The following is an 18,484-nucleotide window of genomic DNA, read 5'->3' as shown; positions in this document are numbered from 1 at the left end:
AGGAATCCTATTTACTTTGTTTTGGTCTTGATGGAGGGTATCTTTTAAGCTTATTTATTTATTATTCCACAAAAAGTTGAACTCTAATGCCTTATATTGATGTGCAGTTGATATAAGGTTCTTTAAAGCTATAGCAAAAGTTGGTTCAATGACCAACAGGTTGACATATTAGTAAAAGGAATCATACCAGTTTCAACATATTTACTATAAACAAAATGAGAAAACAGAAGTAAGTGGAAAATAAATGAAAGGATGGCTTAAAGGTTCTCTTTTGAAAGGCAAATAAGTAGGTTGTTGGCAGTGGTTTTTATTGTACATCCAAGGGTAACAAGAAACATTAATTGCATGAAATATTTTGATATCTTGTATAACAGTACTCGTGATAAATAGTTGCAAAAAGACTATTATGAAAACTTTAGTCTTTGCACCAAAATTTGTAGCAGAGGATGAAAAGGTAGATTCTGAAAAAGCTGAATAAAACCTTTCCAGTTAAATAAATGTACACTTAAATATTTGATAACTTCAATTTTAGAATGGCTTAGGTGAAGATGGCATAAAATATGTTGAAAATAAGCAGGAAAAATAAGGAATGAGAGAGGCCAAACATTTATAAACTATACATACTACACTTTCTCCTATAAATCCTGAATATTTTTAAAAAGAATTAGAAGATTCTAGACATGTAAAACTAAATAAAACCACAAATTGAAACAAATTATATCTTAATAAGAAGCAAATTGTTATTGATACATGAATTTCTCCTAGAACAGTTATCTTTATATGAACAGACTATTGATTCCTTAAAACAAAGATCAAAATCAGTGTAAAACTAATATATGCAATTAAACTGAAGTGTATGATTAAAGCAGCTCCAGTCTAATATATGTCAACAATTTTTTAGTAAGTTTTTTAGTAACCAAAAGCTATTGTGCACTGGATTTAGAAACCACACTATTTTTAATAATTTCATACAATTTAATAAAATTAAGTAAATTGTAATAGCCAGGATAGCATGAAAAGATGAAAAGCTCTTAGCAAACACTTTTTACTTGAAAATAAAGACCCATAATAGTCAAGGAAAACTGGATTAGAGTATAAACTTATTTGTAATATCTTTGAAGGAAGAAGGGAGATTATGTCACATATCAAAGTAGATTTAAAAAGAGTTTAAAAATATTTGGTGATTTAATCATTCTGGAGCTCAATCTGGAATTATGCCCAAAGTAATATAAAACTCTGCATACCCATTTGACCCAGTAGTGCCATTACTGGATCTGTATCCCAAGGAAATCATAAAGAAGGGAAAAGGACCCACATGTACAAAAATGTTTGGAACAGCTCTTTTTGTGATAGCAAAAAATTGGAAAAGGAGAGAATGCCCATCAATTGGGAATGACTGAACAATTTGTGGTATATGAAGATAATAGAATATTATGGTTCTATATAAAATGATGAACAAGCTGATTTTAGAAAGGCCTGGAAAGATTTACATAAACTGATGCTGAATAAAACAAGCAGAACCATTGTACATAGTAATGGCAAGAATGTGCAATGATCAACTGTGAAAGACTTGATTCTTCTTAGTAATTCAGTACTCTAAAGCAATCCCAATAGACTTTGGACAGATGCATCTGCATCCAGAAAAAGAACTATGGAGCTTGAATGTAAATCAACATATGCTGTGTTCACTTCCTTTTTTCTGATTTTTTCCCCCTCTCTTACAGTTTTCTCCTTTTGTTCTGATTTTTCTCTCTCAATATGATTCATAAAGCAATGTGTATTAAAATAAGTAAATACATTTAAAATATAAAAAGATAAAAATTAATTGATGAGAGATCCGATTTAGGGTAATAATTCTGAGGGCATGTAAAGATGAAACAGAAAAAAAAAACAATAAGCAAAAAATGGAAAAGACTTTCATATTTAAAAATTATAGTATATTCATCACTAATGAAAGCAAAAGTGCTGAATTTGGACTTTAACATCACAATCTGACATCAGGAATTATTGAAATAGTAAGATCCTACCCATATTATTTCTGGAATGATATATGAATAATCCAATATATTATTTTTTTTCTTGAACTTTGAATTTGCATTTAACTTATTACCTGTAACATACACCACCAAAACTCCCTTCAATAAATTTCTCTTGGTTCTCTGTATCAAAGAAATGCTAGATATTGGTCATCAATTTTCAATTTGAAGTTTGTCAAGCCTTGTTTGTTTAAGAAAATGATGAAGTAGATACTAAGTGGGATGAGCCCAAACTCTTTCATTTTGGCATCACTAAACATGTTATGAAATTAATTTGTGCTGGTTCACTTTTATATGCCACACAATCTTCCTTGTCTGAAGACCAATGTTGTTAAAAGTTGGCTTTTAATATTCATTATAATTGGAGAGAAATGAAATTGTCTGGACAATGTCCATTGCATTTTCTTTTACCTTTGAGGGAATTTATTTTCCAGCCTTCAGTGAATATGCAGCATGAAACCATTGCAGTTCCTAAGGCTGTTTTATGATGATCACATTTGTGCTAAACACAAATTGAATGCAGTGGTTTTGATTTCCATTTAACTTCCTTTCTTGAAGAAATAGCCTTTAATAGAATGTTATCAGACTGCAATTTCTGTGACTGTGGGCTTTCATCTTTTGAAGTTTCTCAGTAGACTGCTTATATGATGACAGATAATCAGATCAAATAGATACTTTTATCTAGGTTAATTTATCAAACATCGAATAACAACTCTTTCAGTAAAGGTTGAGAACATATTAACATTTTTCATATCTATAAAAATGATTGTGTTTAATCTATTCATGAAAATTACAGCCCCGGATTCTAATTCCAATATTGTTGGCATTAAGAAATTCTGTGACTGGACTTTGGATAAGACTTCTCCTCTGAGTTTTCTTAGCTCCAAAATTGGATTATGACTCTCTCTCACTTCTAAAGTTCAATAATTCTATGTATGCCAAAGATTAAAATGTTTTCAATGTTACCAAAAACTCTATGTACTTCATAGATTAGAATGTTTCAATGCTACTTAAAAATGTACTTTAATCCCAAAACTATGCAACTGATGAATATGTTCAATAAAATTTATTTTCAGAATGAGCTATGATCTTCAAGTAAAGCAAGGAATCAATCAATTAACAAAAATTTATTAAGTTTTTTACTATGTGCTTAAGAAATGTGGAGAGTTTAAAAAAGAAGCTAAATTAATTCTTGCCCTTGAAGAGCTTATATTCTTATGGGAGTGATAACACTGACCTAACTAGGTATACATTAGGAACAAATAAAGTACATGAACAGTGTACAAAATCAATATCCTTCCAATCTTTTCAATTCCTCATTCCAATCCAAAAGCTAATTATTGCTATTCTGAAATATGTAGAAAGATACTTATTTGACTTATTAGAAGAATTCTACAGATTTTAGCTCAATATAAGGAACAACTGTCTAACATTGACAGCTGTTTAAAAGTGGAATGAGCTGCCTCCAGAAATTCCCAAGTTCCTTTATCACTAATGGTTTTCAAGAGAGTCTGAATACTATTTGTTGAGAGGTTTCATGGTTAATGTAGGAATTGGACTAGATAATCTTTGAATTTCTGTACAATTCTAAGTGTATGATTTCACTCTTACTATTACAACAGCTTTAATAGAAAAAAATACATACTTAAGTAAAACTTTATATAGTGTTCTGTATAGTCATGGGCAGCTTGCTATAGGGAAGGATTACAATGATTGCATCGTGTTTGTGATTGATTCTTCACGTTGTGTTTAGGGTTTTTTTTTTTTTTTTTGACATAAACATGTACATTATAGTTGCTTTCATGTTTATCACATGTGCATTGTTGTAGTGATTGTAGAGATTGATACTTCTCATTCAAAACAGATCCAATTGTAAGACATTCAATCAAAACAATATATAATCAGAGCAGCATCTTCTCCTCCTCCCACTCTCTTTGTTTTATGTTGTTCTGGGGCAGAAAACAGCATTTTGCCTCCTGTGGATGTTGTTAGTTAATGTTAACATGAGGTGCCAAGTAGATTTTTGATGGGTTCTGTTGTGCTAAATACTAGAACATTTATTTGGAATAGTTTTGTAAACTTAAATAGATTTTTATTCCTTTTGATATAAAATTCTTAAGACTTTTAAAATTTTAGGTTTTCCATAGCTGGAACTTTTATAATAAAAATAATTTGAAAGATTGCCTGTCTGAATTTTAAGTAGAATTAGGAAAATGTCATGTTTATTCTATGTTTATCAAAAATAATGGGAGGCATGGTTTTATAGTGGGTCAGGGATTGTTGCTGCTGTTTAGTCATTTAAATTATGTCCAGCTCTTTTTGACCTCATTTTGGAGTTTTCTTGGAAAAGATACCATAGTTGTTTTCCATTTCTTTTTCTAGCTCACTTTACAGATTAGGAACTGATATATGCATATACTTATGTCATGAAGCTGTTATTCAATTTGTAGTACATTGATTTGTTCTCTTTAAATAATAATCATAAGATTAAAATAATAATCTAATATATATATTACATATATTTGTATCATAAATATTATATACTTGAATTATATAAATTATATATAATTATAATATAAACATACAAAGATTATATTGTGAAGATCGTGTATTTTTAGTGAAGTGAAGAAGGATCGGAGGTGGAAGAGAATCCGCAATAGCTATGTGTGCAGCTGAGTCAAGAAGCTAGCTCGACCAGCAGCCACACAACCAGCAGCTCGGAGTCTCGAACCCAGGCCCCATCTCTCCCAGCTTCTCTTCCTGTCTCTCTCTTTCTGCCTCCACCCACCAAAATCGTCATTTCCTATACAACACATCAGAACTTGCAGGGAGAGTGGGCAGGGACCATTCTTTATCCAATCATGTATATTAATAGAGTATAGCCCAATTACTATTTAGCCTCACGTACTTGGGACCTCAGTGCATCAACTCAAACCTCAGCCCATTACATTATATGACATAAATTATATAATATATATGTATATATATACACACTCTGATATATACATATACATATATGTGTGTGTGTGTGTGTGTATTTATCAGAAATTAAAGTTGGAAAGATAAATTAAATATGTCTTGAAAACTAGGCTGATGATTTTGGACTTAGAAAATAGTGAACATTTTGGAACATGGAATGATGTAATCAGAGCTGTGTTTTTAAACCTCAATATTTATAATAAATAAAATTCATGTGTTGTTTTATAAAACAAAATAAAACAAAAAAGCAAACACCTTTGATATCAGTAGACATAAATAAGAGCTTTAGCTTTATAGGAATCCCAGTGTACTTCCATTCTTCTGATCAGACTCTTACCTCTTAATGTAACTCCATATGTGTTCCTGTATTCATAGAAGGATTCCTGGAACTTAGAGTGAATAAATAAGGTTGAGGAGCAAGTAAAAAAGGTGTATACTTGAATTAAGAAACTGGTCTATGAAGAATTATGAAAGGAATAGATAACCAAATTTTGAAGAAAAACAGTGACTAGAAAAGCAATATGATATAGTGAGTCCATCAATTATTAAACAGTTATTAAGTTTCTCCTATGTACCAGGCATTGTGCTAAGCCTTGGGGATACAAATAAGGGCAAAAAACAGATCCTGCTGTAAAGGAACTCACAATAAAATGGGAAGACAATATATTACTATATATAAACAAGCAATCAAGCTATTTATAGGATACTTTAAAAATAGTTAGTTGAGAATTGAAGGAAGTCAGGGAAACCAGGAAGAAGAAATAAGGAAGGAAAGAATTTCAGACATTGGGTTGGGATATCCAGGGAAAATGCTAGAAGATGGAAGACAGTCTTGTGTAAAGAAAAACAGGATGTTCAGTGTCCAAGTACCTGAAGAATGGGGTGTCAAGAGTAAGAATTCTGGAATGGCAAAAGATGGGACAGATTATGAAAGGCTTTGAACTATAAACAAAGGATATTTTATTTTATTTTGTAGGTGATAGGGAGTAACTTATTGAATAAGGACAACAAAGTTAGATATACACTTTGGGGAGGTCACTTCGGTAACTAAAGGGAGGATGAACTGGAGTTGGGAAAGAATTGTGACAGAATGACAAGCCAGTAGGCTATTGCAAGATTCCAGGTATAAAGCAATGAGGACCTGCATTAAGAAGATTGTGATGTCTAAAGAGACAGAGGGATAAGATGTTATGAACATAAAATTGGTGTGCCTTTACAACATGACAACAGATTGAGTAAAAGGAAGTGATAGAATATGAAAAGTGAATGATACCTAGGTTGTTAGCTTTGAGTGTCTTTGACAATAATAAGGAAAATGGAAGAAGGAAGAGTTTTGGGGAAAAGGTGAGTTCCAGTTTTATACATGTTGAGTTTAAAATGTCTACAAGGTATCCAGTTTAAGATACCTGATAGATAGTGGAAGATGTGAGACTGGAAGTTAGCATAATTAGAGATGGATAAGAAGATTTGCAGCTTGTGGTGCAGTGGATCTAACATTGAGCCTGGGGTCAGGAAGACTCATCTTCCTGTTTACAAATCTGACCTCAGACACTTAATAGATGTGCACCCTGTAAATCACTTAGTCTTGTTTGCCTTAGTTTCCTCATCTATAAAATGAGCTGGAGAAGGAAATAACAAACCACTTTAATATCTGTGCCAGAAAAAACACAAATGAGGTCATGAAGAGTTGGACATAATTGAAAAATGACTGAACAACAAAAAGATTTTAGAGTCATCAGCATAAAGATGATAATTGAATCCATCAGAGGTGTTGAGATCATCAAGGGAAATAGTACAGAGGAAGAAAATAAAATGTCCTTTCACTTATTATTTGTAGGATTTTGCATAGGTCACTTAACTTCTCTGTTTTGATCAATAAAATGAAGGGTTAGATTTTGGGATATGTTAGTTTCCTTCTAGTTTTAACAGTCTATGAGTTTGCTTTCTTAGGTACATGAAGGTTTTTTTTTGTTTTTTATTTTGTTTTGGTTTTGGTTTTGTGTGTGTGTGTGTGTGTGTGTGTTTTGCATAGAAGAGTTACTTGTTCTTTATTTATTATCTTCATTGTGGAAAACAAACTAGACCATTATCCAATAAGCATGTAACTTTGGGGATAGGGTGGATAGAGAGGTGAGGAAGTTACTTTAATTTTTTCATGTTACATTCACTCTTCTCAATCATTTTCCTCCAGTTTTGGTGGCAATAATTCAAAACAATAATAAACAACTATACATATTATTGCCAGTAATACTAGTTGGCATGGTGCCATTGTGTTGGCATTATTACATAATAATAAATACTTTCATTGCTCTTAATCTGAATGTAGGACAGACATATCAGTCATAATTAAGCACTTATATACCTAGAGATTGTACTAAGTAAGCCCTGAAGATACAAAAAAAAAGGCATAAACATAATTCCTCCTTTAAGAATTTCATATTTTAATGGAAGTAAACAACATATATATATATATATATATATATATATAATTGTGTCTATGAGGAAGCAGTACATATGCTATAAGGAAGTAGTCTGAGATGGCATACTAGTTATAGCTGAGGGAAGGAGCTAAGAAATATCTCTTGAAGAAAGTGGGATTTAATCTGAGTCTTGGAAGAAACTAGCTAAGAAACTATAGAGAGCTGCTAGTTTTTATGGAGTACAAGAGTGACTTGTTCAGACCTGAAGATCCTCTTCATAGCTGAGTGGAAAATGCACTGTATTGAGGAGAAACTTGAGCAGGGATACCACCAATAATCCAGACATGTACTAATGAGGGACTGAATTAAGGTGGCAATTGTGTGATTACAGATGAGACAATATATATAAAAGAGATGTTGTGAAAGCAGAAATAAAACTTGGCAACAGATTAAATAAATGGAATAAGTCCAAATGAAGAATAAAAGATAATACCAAGATTGTGAAACTGAGTAACTAGGAGAAGGCTAAGTACCCTCAGTGAAGTTTGAAAAATATTAGGCTTGGAAGACTAAAGAAGATGACTTTATATACACATTAGGTGGAATATGCCTCCTAATCTAACCCCAAGAAAAATTGCTTAAACTATATAGAATTAGGTAGGCAAAAGGAATTAAGGAATTAATACTTTCCCTACCTTGAAGATCCTTTAAAAATGAGACAGTATAGTATTTTGTCTGGGGTATTAAACAAGGAAGGCATTCTAAAGTCATTTTAAAGCCCAATCTTACAGCTAACCACATTCTCCCCGGTATTTTCAATTTGTCCCATATCTTATATAATGTATCTAGAATGAGATTGGAACATATTTAGTTACAGTAAAGGATATATACTATTAATGAGTTTCTATCTAACTCCCAAAGTATCATCTTGGTGAATGAAAGTTTGAATGGAAATTTAAGTACTTCTACTGGCTCTAGAAATTCAAGGGATCATTTTGTTCCTTAATGTCACACTTCAACAGACACACTTCACAGTGCAGTGAATCATGCTTTAAACAAGCAGACTTTAATATAACGACAGCAGATAATGTAGCAGAGGTGAATAATAAGTGTTGGCAGTCTTAACTTTTCTCTAACAGTATGCTCTTCTAGGTGCCTGATGGACAATTGATAAAGTACATATGCTTTTTTATAGATTGGAACTTGGGATCCAGCCAGCGGCCTGAACATGACAGAAAGTCAGAAGGGAAAACCTGCCAACATTACAGATTCTTTATCCAATCGCTCTTTGATTGTTACTACCATTTTGGTAAGTAATTATATCCACATTCCTTTTAGAGAAATATTGATGTGCATAAGAGTTGGAGGGAAAAGGATATTCTAATTGGGACACTAATGAATGGTATGCAATGTATTTTACAGTTATTTAGCAATTAGTGTATAATAGATGAGCCAATGTTAATTTAGTCACAGATTTTTATTTTGTTAGGCTTCATTGATGTGAATTACTTTAATTTGTGTGGTGCCTCTGTGATTAATAATGTAGATTTATATGTTAACTGAAATCTTTAAATTTGTACAAAATGAATTAAAACAGTCTTTTCAATGTGAGGCTTTGGAAAAATGTACAAATAAGGGCAAATGAATAGCAGGAAATGAACTTCAGTTTTGCTTTCATTTACAACAAATTTATTTCAATGTCAATAACACATTTTCCCCAATATTTTCCCTGAAAATTATGTTTCAACCTTGATCTGGTTTAATTGTTTTCATCCTTAAGAAGCATTTTTTCTTTACTAATCTTTTTCATTTGAAGACAAAGGAGAATTTCTTCTGTAGTTGATAGTCATTACTTTCTACTTACTATAAAAATCTAATGCTCGAGTCTTGACATTTTTAGAAACCAATCAGTGGTAATATAGGATTAATGTCCAAGCAGCCATATAGTACAAAGATTTATATGACTGGTAAATTTGATTTATGGTAACTATTCAAGCCAGACTGAATGAATTTTCTTGTCCTTTGAGTCATGACAAGAAATGCCAACATCATACGTGTGACAAAATATATAGATTTAAGTATGATGAAACTTGATCTGGTAATGCAACTATATGCCAGTTGGGTAATTGTGAATTTGTAATGATAGAAATAAATCATTTTTTGTTTGTTTGTTTGTTTCTATCATTCTAGTGCTTGGGGATGATAATTGTCTAAAGTAGTAAATTCAAATTTCTTCATCTAGCATTTATATCCTTATATTATTTGGCCTCACCTATCTATCTAATTTTATCTTTCATTACATGCCATTGTCTTTTCTATCTGCATGCCTTTGTTCGTGCTGTTTTTGCTTTCTAGAATGTTTTCACTTTTCACATTTTATTCATCTTTTAATGCTCAGTTGAAGTCTGATCTCCATATAGACATGACTCCTCAAGTTCACACTGACTGCCTCCTTCTCTAGATTCTTTTGCAGAGGGGTTGAAAGAAACTGGCAACATTCCCAAGCACAATCCAAACAGATTAAAATGTAATGGGGAATAATTAACAAAATAAATATATAGATAGATAGATAATGTCAATATGTAGTTTTGTGAGTCAATATGTAGTCTCTTAAGGGTCTTCATATGTGGTTTAATGGTCCCCTTTTCTATTTGATTTTGATATCATTATTATACTGTACTTGCAATTACTTCCCTATAGCAAACATTTATCTGTATCTTGTGTTATATTGTTTTCTGGCTTTTTGTTTTATATAAATTTTGTTCCCAGAAAATTTTAAGCTATTTGAGGATAGGAAATGTTTCATGTACTTCTTTTCTGTGTACCATATTCAAAATAGTCATGTGGACAACCAAGACAAATCATATCAAAGTTAAAAGTATACTTTATAATATAATATAGACTCATAGATATTTGCATAGTTGCATAGTTCATTTTTATTTTGAACTTTGCTGATATATATGTGTGTATATATATATATATATATATAAAATTAAGATAACACCGGTATACCTAAAATTATGATAAGTCCAGAAACAGAATAAATATTTGGTGACTTCTAAGATCTCTTATAGTTCTGAAACTATGACCCTATGAAATGGAGTATAAAATTTTCATAATTTATCAAAAATATAACCTTACATTATATGTCACAAGTTTACATAGTTATACATTATTTAGAGATTGTATACATATCTATCCTACATTATTATATAATATGGTCAGTTTATGTTTATCTTTTATGGGGAGTGGAGAAAATTAATATGTAGTGATGAGGCTTTTAGGTATTTGAATAGTTATAAAGTTCAATTTGCTTGTGAAAGGCATTTCTTCTATCATGCTTCAAACTAAAATTCTGTTATGCTACTTGAGGATCCAAGAAAGCAATCTATATTGCATTATCTTCAATGTGCCAAGTATTACTGTGTTCATAGCTCCTTATTTTCCCTATATGTTTCTCTTTATCCTGATGTCCTATTTATATGCTACTGAGATGACTCATTTATTTGGTCAGTTTAGTGGGGAAAAAAATCCTATTATTTCAAAGTTAGGAGTGAATTCAGTCAAACCCTTAGAGAATTCTATAACAAAGCTTACAAATGCCACATCCAAACTTTTCTAAAATACATATAGTGAAATTCACTATAGTGAATTTCCTTATGTAGCCTGTTCCACTTTTGTATGTTTCAAATTGTTAGGAAATATTTTTTCTCCTCCTATAATAATTTTATATTTATCTTCTCTCTCCCCCTTTTCTGAGTCCCTTTTAGCTTTGCCCGCAAAAGGAGATAAGTTTAATCCCCCTTTCTCATGCTACTTTCCTAAATTTTTTAGGATAAGTGCCATAAACCCCATGAATCATCTTTTCTTCATTTTCCCCCAATATTTTATTGTTTTTATTTTTGGTCCCTAGTTCTCATATTAGTATTCAGGAGTTCTAGAACCTCTGGTGTGAGGATTTGCCAAGCACTTTTCAGGGCTACTTGTCCAACTTTGGTGTCTCCCTGACTCACCCATTTCTCATCTGTGGCTCCCAAAGGTATAGCAGGAACAACTGCCACACTCTGATAAACCATTTCAGCATACTGGCTGAACTATGATGAGGGTAATTGACAGGTCTCAAACCTATCTAGGAGTTAGAAAGATATTTACCTTAAGCTCATTAAGACTTCCTGGTAGATTGGATAGATGAGAACAATTTGTTTCAACTGCCATGAAGGTGATTGACACAGGCTCTGTGCAGCATTTAGAGTTTGGTCAGGCATCTGAAACACCAGTCATCCATTGCATTCCAGGCCATCACCAGTTGTCCTGACTCAGGAAGACAACTTCATGCAACTATGCCTTATTTAAATATAATTCACTTGAGGTCCTCCTCAAGAACAAAGGATAGATTAACAATCACAACAAATCTTGTTTATTTAAACTTTTTTGGTTCCTCAGAAGTTCATCTATATCCTTCCAAAATTCAGTTTACAAAATTGAAGATAATACTCCAGATGTAGAATTATGGCAATTATATAAGCATTTTTGATTGCCATTTCACATAGTGTCTTATAAGTAAGTTGTAACAAATTTTAAGTTAAATTGAATAGTTACTATGGGGAAAAAACAATTGTTTCAATAGCCATATGTAGAAAAAGCCTACGATAACAATTTACTATCATTTTTATTTCCTGGCCCAAGTTGTATCTTGCTTGAAAACTAATTCTTTTAATTAAGTGCTTTTCAAATTGGTGCCTTGAAATACCATTAAGTCATCATGGCCAAAGTGATGAGTTGGAGAAAATCTGCACTTTGCCTTTAATATGTACAACTGCTCATTCCACAGCTGTTCAGATGCCCTGGAACCTTGATCATTCTACTTTTCACCCCATTTTCACTTAAAACCAAATTACTCTTCCAAATTGGCAACTAATTTTTTATAATCAGGCTCCTTAATGTGGCCAACCTACTATAATTTTCCAATGCTTTCTGATACTTTTCTTTTCCCTTTTCCTCCAATATACAGCCACTTTATTTTCAAAAGTGTACCGCAACTTGACTTGATAAAAATGTATCATGAAATGGCATGAACCTTTCTTCCCTCCCTTCACTTCTCTTGGAACATATATAACATACCTCATCAAATTAAAACATTTTCTGAGAAGACTTGAACAAATAATAATTAAGGAAATTTTTGTGGGTAATATTTCATTTATAATACTCCCTTCCTGGCCTACTTCCTGCAATTTCCACTTGCTTGGGTACTTAAAAGGTAGCTATTAATTCTTCCCAAAAGATTCAAGGGATGATCCTATTGCTCATACAACTCAATCTGGTCTAGTATCAATTAAATCATTGATTCATTTAGTCAATCAGAGTTAACAAGTTTTTAGAAAGGAGTATTTACTACTTTGGTATATTAAAAACAGCAGATAGAAATGCTTTTTCAATCTGGGATACACTCTGTCCTTGCACATGCTACTAGGAGCACAATTAGTAAAAAGGTAGATTGTGAAGGTTTTCCTGGAGGCAGCCTTAGTCTCAGTTGAAATAAATAATTACTCCAAAATGCAGCCAGCTGGTAAAAATGCAAACGTTTATTTCTCCTTCCAAAATAGCCCGGTTAGTTGAGGCCTAACTCTCTGCTTGAGCTCTTGCAGCTTTGTCCTTGGCTTCTGCCTCTGCTTTCTTCAGCCTCCAGCCAACACCAAGGTAGAAGATACGATGAATCTCTCTTGCCTCGAAGATAGGGCTTGTAGGCTTTCTTCCAGAGTCTCTCTCTCTCCTAAGTCCCACAAGAAGAACTAAGCCCAACCTTCAAAAGCTCCCTATATATGTGATCTCCCAAAGGTTAACTCTGCCTTCTGGAGGGAGAGGGATTCTGGGTTATCTCTCAGAGTGCTCTCTGGCCATAAGGGAGGTGTGAATTTGGACTAAGCCCTACTAAATTCTGCATCCTCCCACACGTGTGAACTCCATTGAGTACTTAGATACTTATGAGCTCTCTAAAGGTGTGAACACAAGCATCGTTCAATCAGTTCTACTTAGTACCTTGTTTCAAGTTCTGGTCCAAAATAACTCTTTCTAAGATTAAATTAACTCCAATGGCTTAACAGTTTGTAAAAGATTCCAACAGTAGATCATAGCTCCTGATTTCTGGAAGTCCTTCTCTCCATTTGTAGAGTCTTCATGATGTTCCATTTTTAATATGTGTAACTCTTTGATGAACTTAAGGTTCGGTGCCTGTCTAGGGGCTCAAAGTTACTTTCCTTGGTATGTCTAGTTTGTCCTTAGCTCTTAGTACAAATGCTACGGTTAGCTATTGCCTTATAGGGACATTTCTACTGAAATCCATGAGAAGTCCACATCTTCTGTTATTTCCGAGTTCACAAGGTTATTTTCTTTTCAAGGAGAGAGGAGTTTAATACTTGCTTGTCCCACAAATCATTTCCATTCATTGACTTAGATAAAGATGTTTCACCACTAGGTTTGCCTGCTACTGGAATGCTGGATTTCAAACTTGTTTCAGATTTTATATGAATTCCACAGCGTATAACTGATTCTCTTCAACCAAACACAAAACCTGTATGGTATCATTTGCTTTCAATCCTTTTGCTCATACTTTACTCCTTTGATTCTATAACTCAGAAAGGCATGAGTATAAAAAAATGTAATAATATCTGGGTATAGAACTTCTTGCTAGTTACCTTAATTATGGTTGAGGAGTATTGAGTAACTAATACACTTATATAACCATTAGAATGTCTATGAGCTTGGAATATCCACAGAGTGTGTAGTTATGGTCTCTTAGGAATGAGGCCCTGCCTTCTCAACCTTGTTATGATCTGAGAAAATGATTGTCTATAAAGCCCCATGTTCAACTGTGATTAACTTGCCTTTTTTTCCATGTGTTTAGCATGATGGCAAAAGTATGGCCATTTACTCAAAATTATGTTTCTGGCTCCATAAGTTTAAATGATTTCTAAGCTTTCCTTCTAGTCTTTATTTAGTTATCCTCTGGTTCTTTAGATCCACCAAAGGGTATGATTTTCAGGTGAGCTGACTGACACTTAAGTTGTAATACTAGTGAGTATAGTTTTTTTGGGGGGGTGGGGTGGGGGGTGGGGTTCAGTTATTTCTTCTCATGTCCTCCATTTCCCTTCCTCCAAACAAAAACAATAACAAAAACCACTAAGGCTGCCCTTATATGTTGAGTGCTTTTGATTCTGCCTCCCTATGTAACAATTGATTTTTATCCATTAAAAGGATTAGTCAATGCTACTTTCAATGCTGAGTTTTATTTATATTTCCCCCTTCTAGTGCCATTTTGATGTGCAAATTCCTTAGTAACTTTGTTACTGAAGTCTGTTTCTCTGGAGGAGGTAGTTTCTTTCCTGTGGCTTTTTGAATGTAACAAATGCGCTTGCACCTGTCAAGCAGTATAGCCCTGCACTTAACTCAGTGGGGAAATTTTCATCTCCATCCACCCACAATCTCACAAACACACACTTTTCCACCCCCACCATCCATTCAGTTCAATTCATTAAGCTAATTGACATTTTGTAATCATAGCTATAGACCTACTACACATCTACACTTATATAGCTGGGGGAAAAGAAAAGCTCTCAATGATGAAAAGAAGGAAGACTGGACAAAAGAGTAACAATGAATCTTTCAATATTCCTCTCCCCCATCCATCTTAATTTTGTCTTCTGAAGCTGTTTATATATCTTTAAAAAAGGAGATCCATCAAGCCATAATTTCTAATGCAAATCTTGGTACTGATTCTTCATTTATTATCAGACTATTGTGATATCAACCTCTTGTGGAACAATCTGGAGTCATATATCAAAATTACATTGTGGTCCTGTGTCATTAAGTATATTTCCCTTTCCTAACATCCCCATTTCTTTTCAGATTCCTTAAGACATAAATTCCTAAGGAATATGCCATAGAATCTAAGTTCATTTTACTTTTTAAAGTGGGATTTTTAACATTTTTATTTGAATTATGGGGTTGATGTTCCTTTGGAAATTTGGTGAAGCAGTTTGGACCCCTTCTTAAAATAATGATTTTAAATTAAAAAAATACATAGCATTACAAAAGAAACCAAGTATAATAAAATAATTAATTTAAGCAATTAAAATTAATAATTTAAGGACATAATTATAATAAAATAAATAATCAAATGTATATTTAAAATTTATATACACCAGGCTAAGAACTGCTCATCTAAAATATTAAGCATAAATTATATTTACATCAAAATTTAAGACATTATATTTTATTATTAAAATAGGTTTAATTTTTTCCTTTAATGCTTCACAATTTTACTCCTTAACTTTTTTTCTGGGGGCATTCCATACCCTCTAGCTTCTTTAAGAACCTCTGTGGACTTTGTCAGGAAATGAAATGTTAAGCCCCAAAGTGTGCAATAGCTAATTTAATTGGGAAAATATTGGTATAAATTATATTGTAGAGCCAATAATAAGTGACAATAAATATATTAACTTCTTATTTACTAATGTTCCATTGAAAGGATTATTTCACAATATTTTCCTCTTTCCATTTTTCAAAGAAACTCTGCTCTTAATTCTGCACGTCCAATCTTCCTAATACGTCTTATTCCAAGCAGCAACCAAATTTTCCTAGACTGAATAATGATTAGGGAAGTTAGCTTTCTGATTTAACTTCCCTGTCCTTTCATACTGTCCTCTAAGGAGTAATCATTCTTGGCCATCTTTCTCTGTCCTGAATGGCTTATAACTCAGTTAATTCTTGGCAATTTATTTTGACAAACATTTTTAACTCCATTTCTTCTCCATCTCTCTTAACTCTTGTTAAGTTTTTTTCTTTTCTTCCTGTTGTCCCTTTTGTGAGCCAAAAAATAATCTTAATTATGTCACATGGGTTTTGTTTTCCTGGATGTGTCAAAATGGAATAAGAAAATATAAAATCAGTCACCAGCCTCTAACATTCTTAAATGTATCTAAGTTCTTTTCAGTATCACAACAAAATTATCTATTTATCTTCTTAATTAATTACATTTTTCCTCAATCACATTCAAGATGGATTATTTACATATATGCATATACGTATTCAAATTTTTTATTCGTATATGTTGTTTGATAAAAAATAATACAATAGTATTATTTTTTACTATTTTACACTAAAAGCGTCTGAAATAACATGGAGTAATGCAAAGAGTACTTACTATGAGACAGGAAATTCAGATTTTAAACTGAGCTCTGTAGCTAACTGGCTTGAAATCCTAGCACAGGAATTCTTTTTTTTTTTTTTTTTCTGAGCCTTGGCTTGATTATCTGGAGAGGAGAATACATTTGAATTAAATGATCACTGACATTCCTTCCAGCTCTAAACACTTATGATTCCACCTACAAAATAAGTAAAATAAAACTTTATTCACTATCTGAAAAATCAAACCAGTTAATAAACATATATTAAGTTCCTAATATATTCCAGGTACTGTAGTAAACATTTAGGATATCAAAAAAGGCAAAAGACAGTTCTTTCAAGGAACTCATAGTCTAATGGGGGCGAGAAGAGGCAAGCAATCAAACTTTACATGCAAGAAACAGAAAGGATAAATTGGAGATCATTTATAATATTGTTTCATTGAGAACGTTTTAAATGAAATCTCAACATCAGATTTATAGAAGAAATATTAGATCTTATTAGAGTCTTTGTACATTGAAAACTTCTTGCACAGCTTACTCAGATAGGAAAACCAAGCACTGCAGTATGAATTACCATAAAATGGCAATAATAAAGGGCTTAATGGGCAACTAGGAGATACAGTAGATAGAATGCTAGCCCGGAGTCAAGAAGACTAATATTTCAAATTTAGCTTCATATACTATCTTGTTGTGTGACCCTGAACAAGTCATTTAACCTGTTTGCATCAATTTCTTCATTTATAAAATTTATAAAATGAGCTGGAGAAGGAAATGGCAAACCATTATGGCACGTTTGCCAAGAAAACATCTAGTAGGGATCAGAAAAATCAGTCACATATTTGGGCACAACTGAAACAACTGAATAACAGCAACAATAAAAGACTTAAATGGAGGAAGGAACATCATAAAAAATAGAATCTTGTAATACTAAGAGTTATTCATGTGGAGGAATAACATAAATAGAGCTATAGTGGTCTAAAGGATACTTGCTGACTCAATAGTCAGTAGCAGATAATTTGAATCTTTAGGTAGCCAACAGGGCTTCAAAGATTCTCCATCCCAATTCTCTGATTTTTTAGGTGATGAAATTGAAGCCCAGAGGACTTGAAGTTACATGCCATAGTTTACCGAGGTGACAGAGGATTCAATTTAGTTGAACAGAATTGGAGTAGAGAAATAATAAACAAAAATAGTTGTAAAAGTAGTGTCAAATGGTATGATGGCCTAAAAACTGGATAGAAGAGTCAAGTCTTAATGTAGGAAGAAATGAGAAGCCATTGTAGATATTTATTAAGGGAACAGTGACATCATAGAAATGTTGCTTTATAAGGATTCATCTGACAGCAATGTATAGAGTGGATTAAAAAAAAATGAGGCAATCTCAGAGTGTTTTGTCATTACTTGATATCATTAGAGATAGGACCTGAATACTAGGAATGAAAATGTAGAAGAAAAAGAGAAGCTGAGAGACATTTATAAAACTTGCTTGTAATTCAGACCAAATAAGATGAAAGAAATGGGAGATCAAGATAGGCTTCAAATATCCAGTCTGAGAGATTGGCAGAAATGAATAGAATATATAGTTAACGAACTATGTTCTATCATTCTTCCCTCCTTCTCTTATAATTTTTAGTTTCAGTATATGTCAGCCTTTGGGTTGGTTCAGTCTTATGGTGATGATTTTTGTTTTTCTATGGCAACTAAAAGACTGAGTTGTAGTAGTGGTGTGATCTTCCTCATGGAGTTAATACCTATTCTGTATTGATAAAGTTAAAAATCCTAGAAGAACTAAAGAATTGTACTGACATATCTCCATACAAGATTGTAAACTTAATAGGGCAGGAGCAGTGCCTTATTAAAGTATACC

The 18,484-nt window shown here is 32.6% G+C and overlaps 1 protein-coding gene across 3 annotated transcripts in view; it reads left to right on the top strand.

The window, feature by feature from the left end:
- GRIK2 (glutamate ionotropic receptor kainate type subunit 2) overlaps positions 1-18,484 on the top strand; it is an 827,779-nt gene that overhangs the window by 503,005 nt on the left and 306,290 nt on the right. For all 3 annotated transcript variants that reach the window (XM_031964481.1, XM_031964483.1, XM_031964482.1), the window contains one exon: positions 8,631-8,744. In XM_031964481.1, coding sequence (XP_031820341.1) covers positions 8,631-8,744 — 114 coding nt within the window. The remainder of the gene's footprint in view (positions 1-8,630; positions 8,745-18,484) is intronic.

The sequence above is a fragment of the Sarcophilus harrisii genome, chromosome 4 (genome assembly GCF_902635505.1).
Source record: "Sarcophilus harrisii chromosome 4, mSarHar1.11, whole genome shotgun sequence".
Taxonomy (NCBI): domain Eukaryota; kingdom Metazoa; phylum Chordata; class Mammalia; order Dasyuromorphia; family Dasyuridae; genus Sarcophilus; species Sarcophilus harrisii.
Note: the sequence above shows the minus strand (reverse complement) of the source record. Positions and strands in the feature narration are given on the sequence as shown.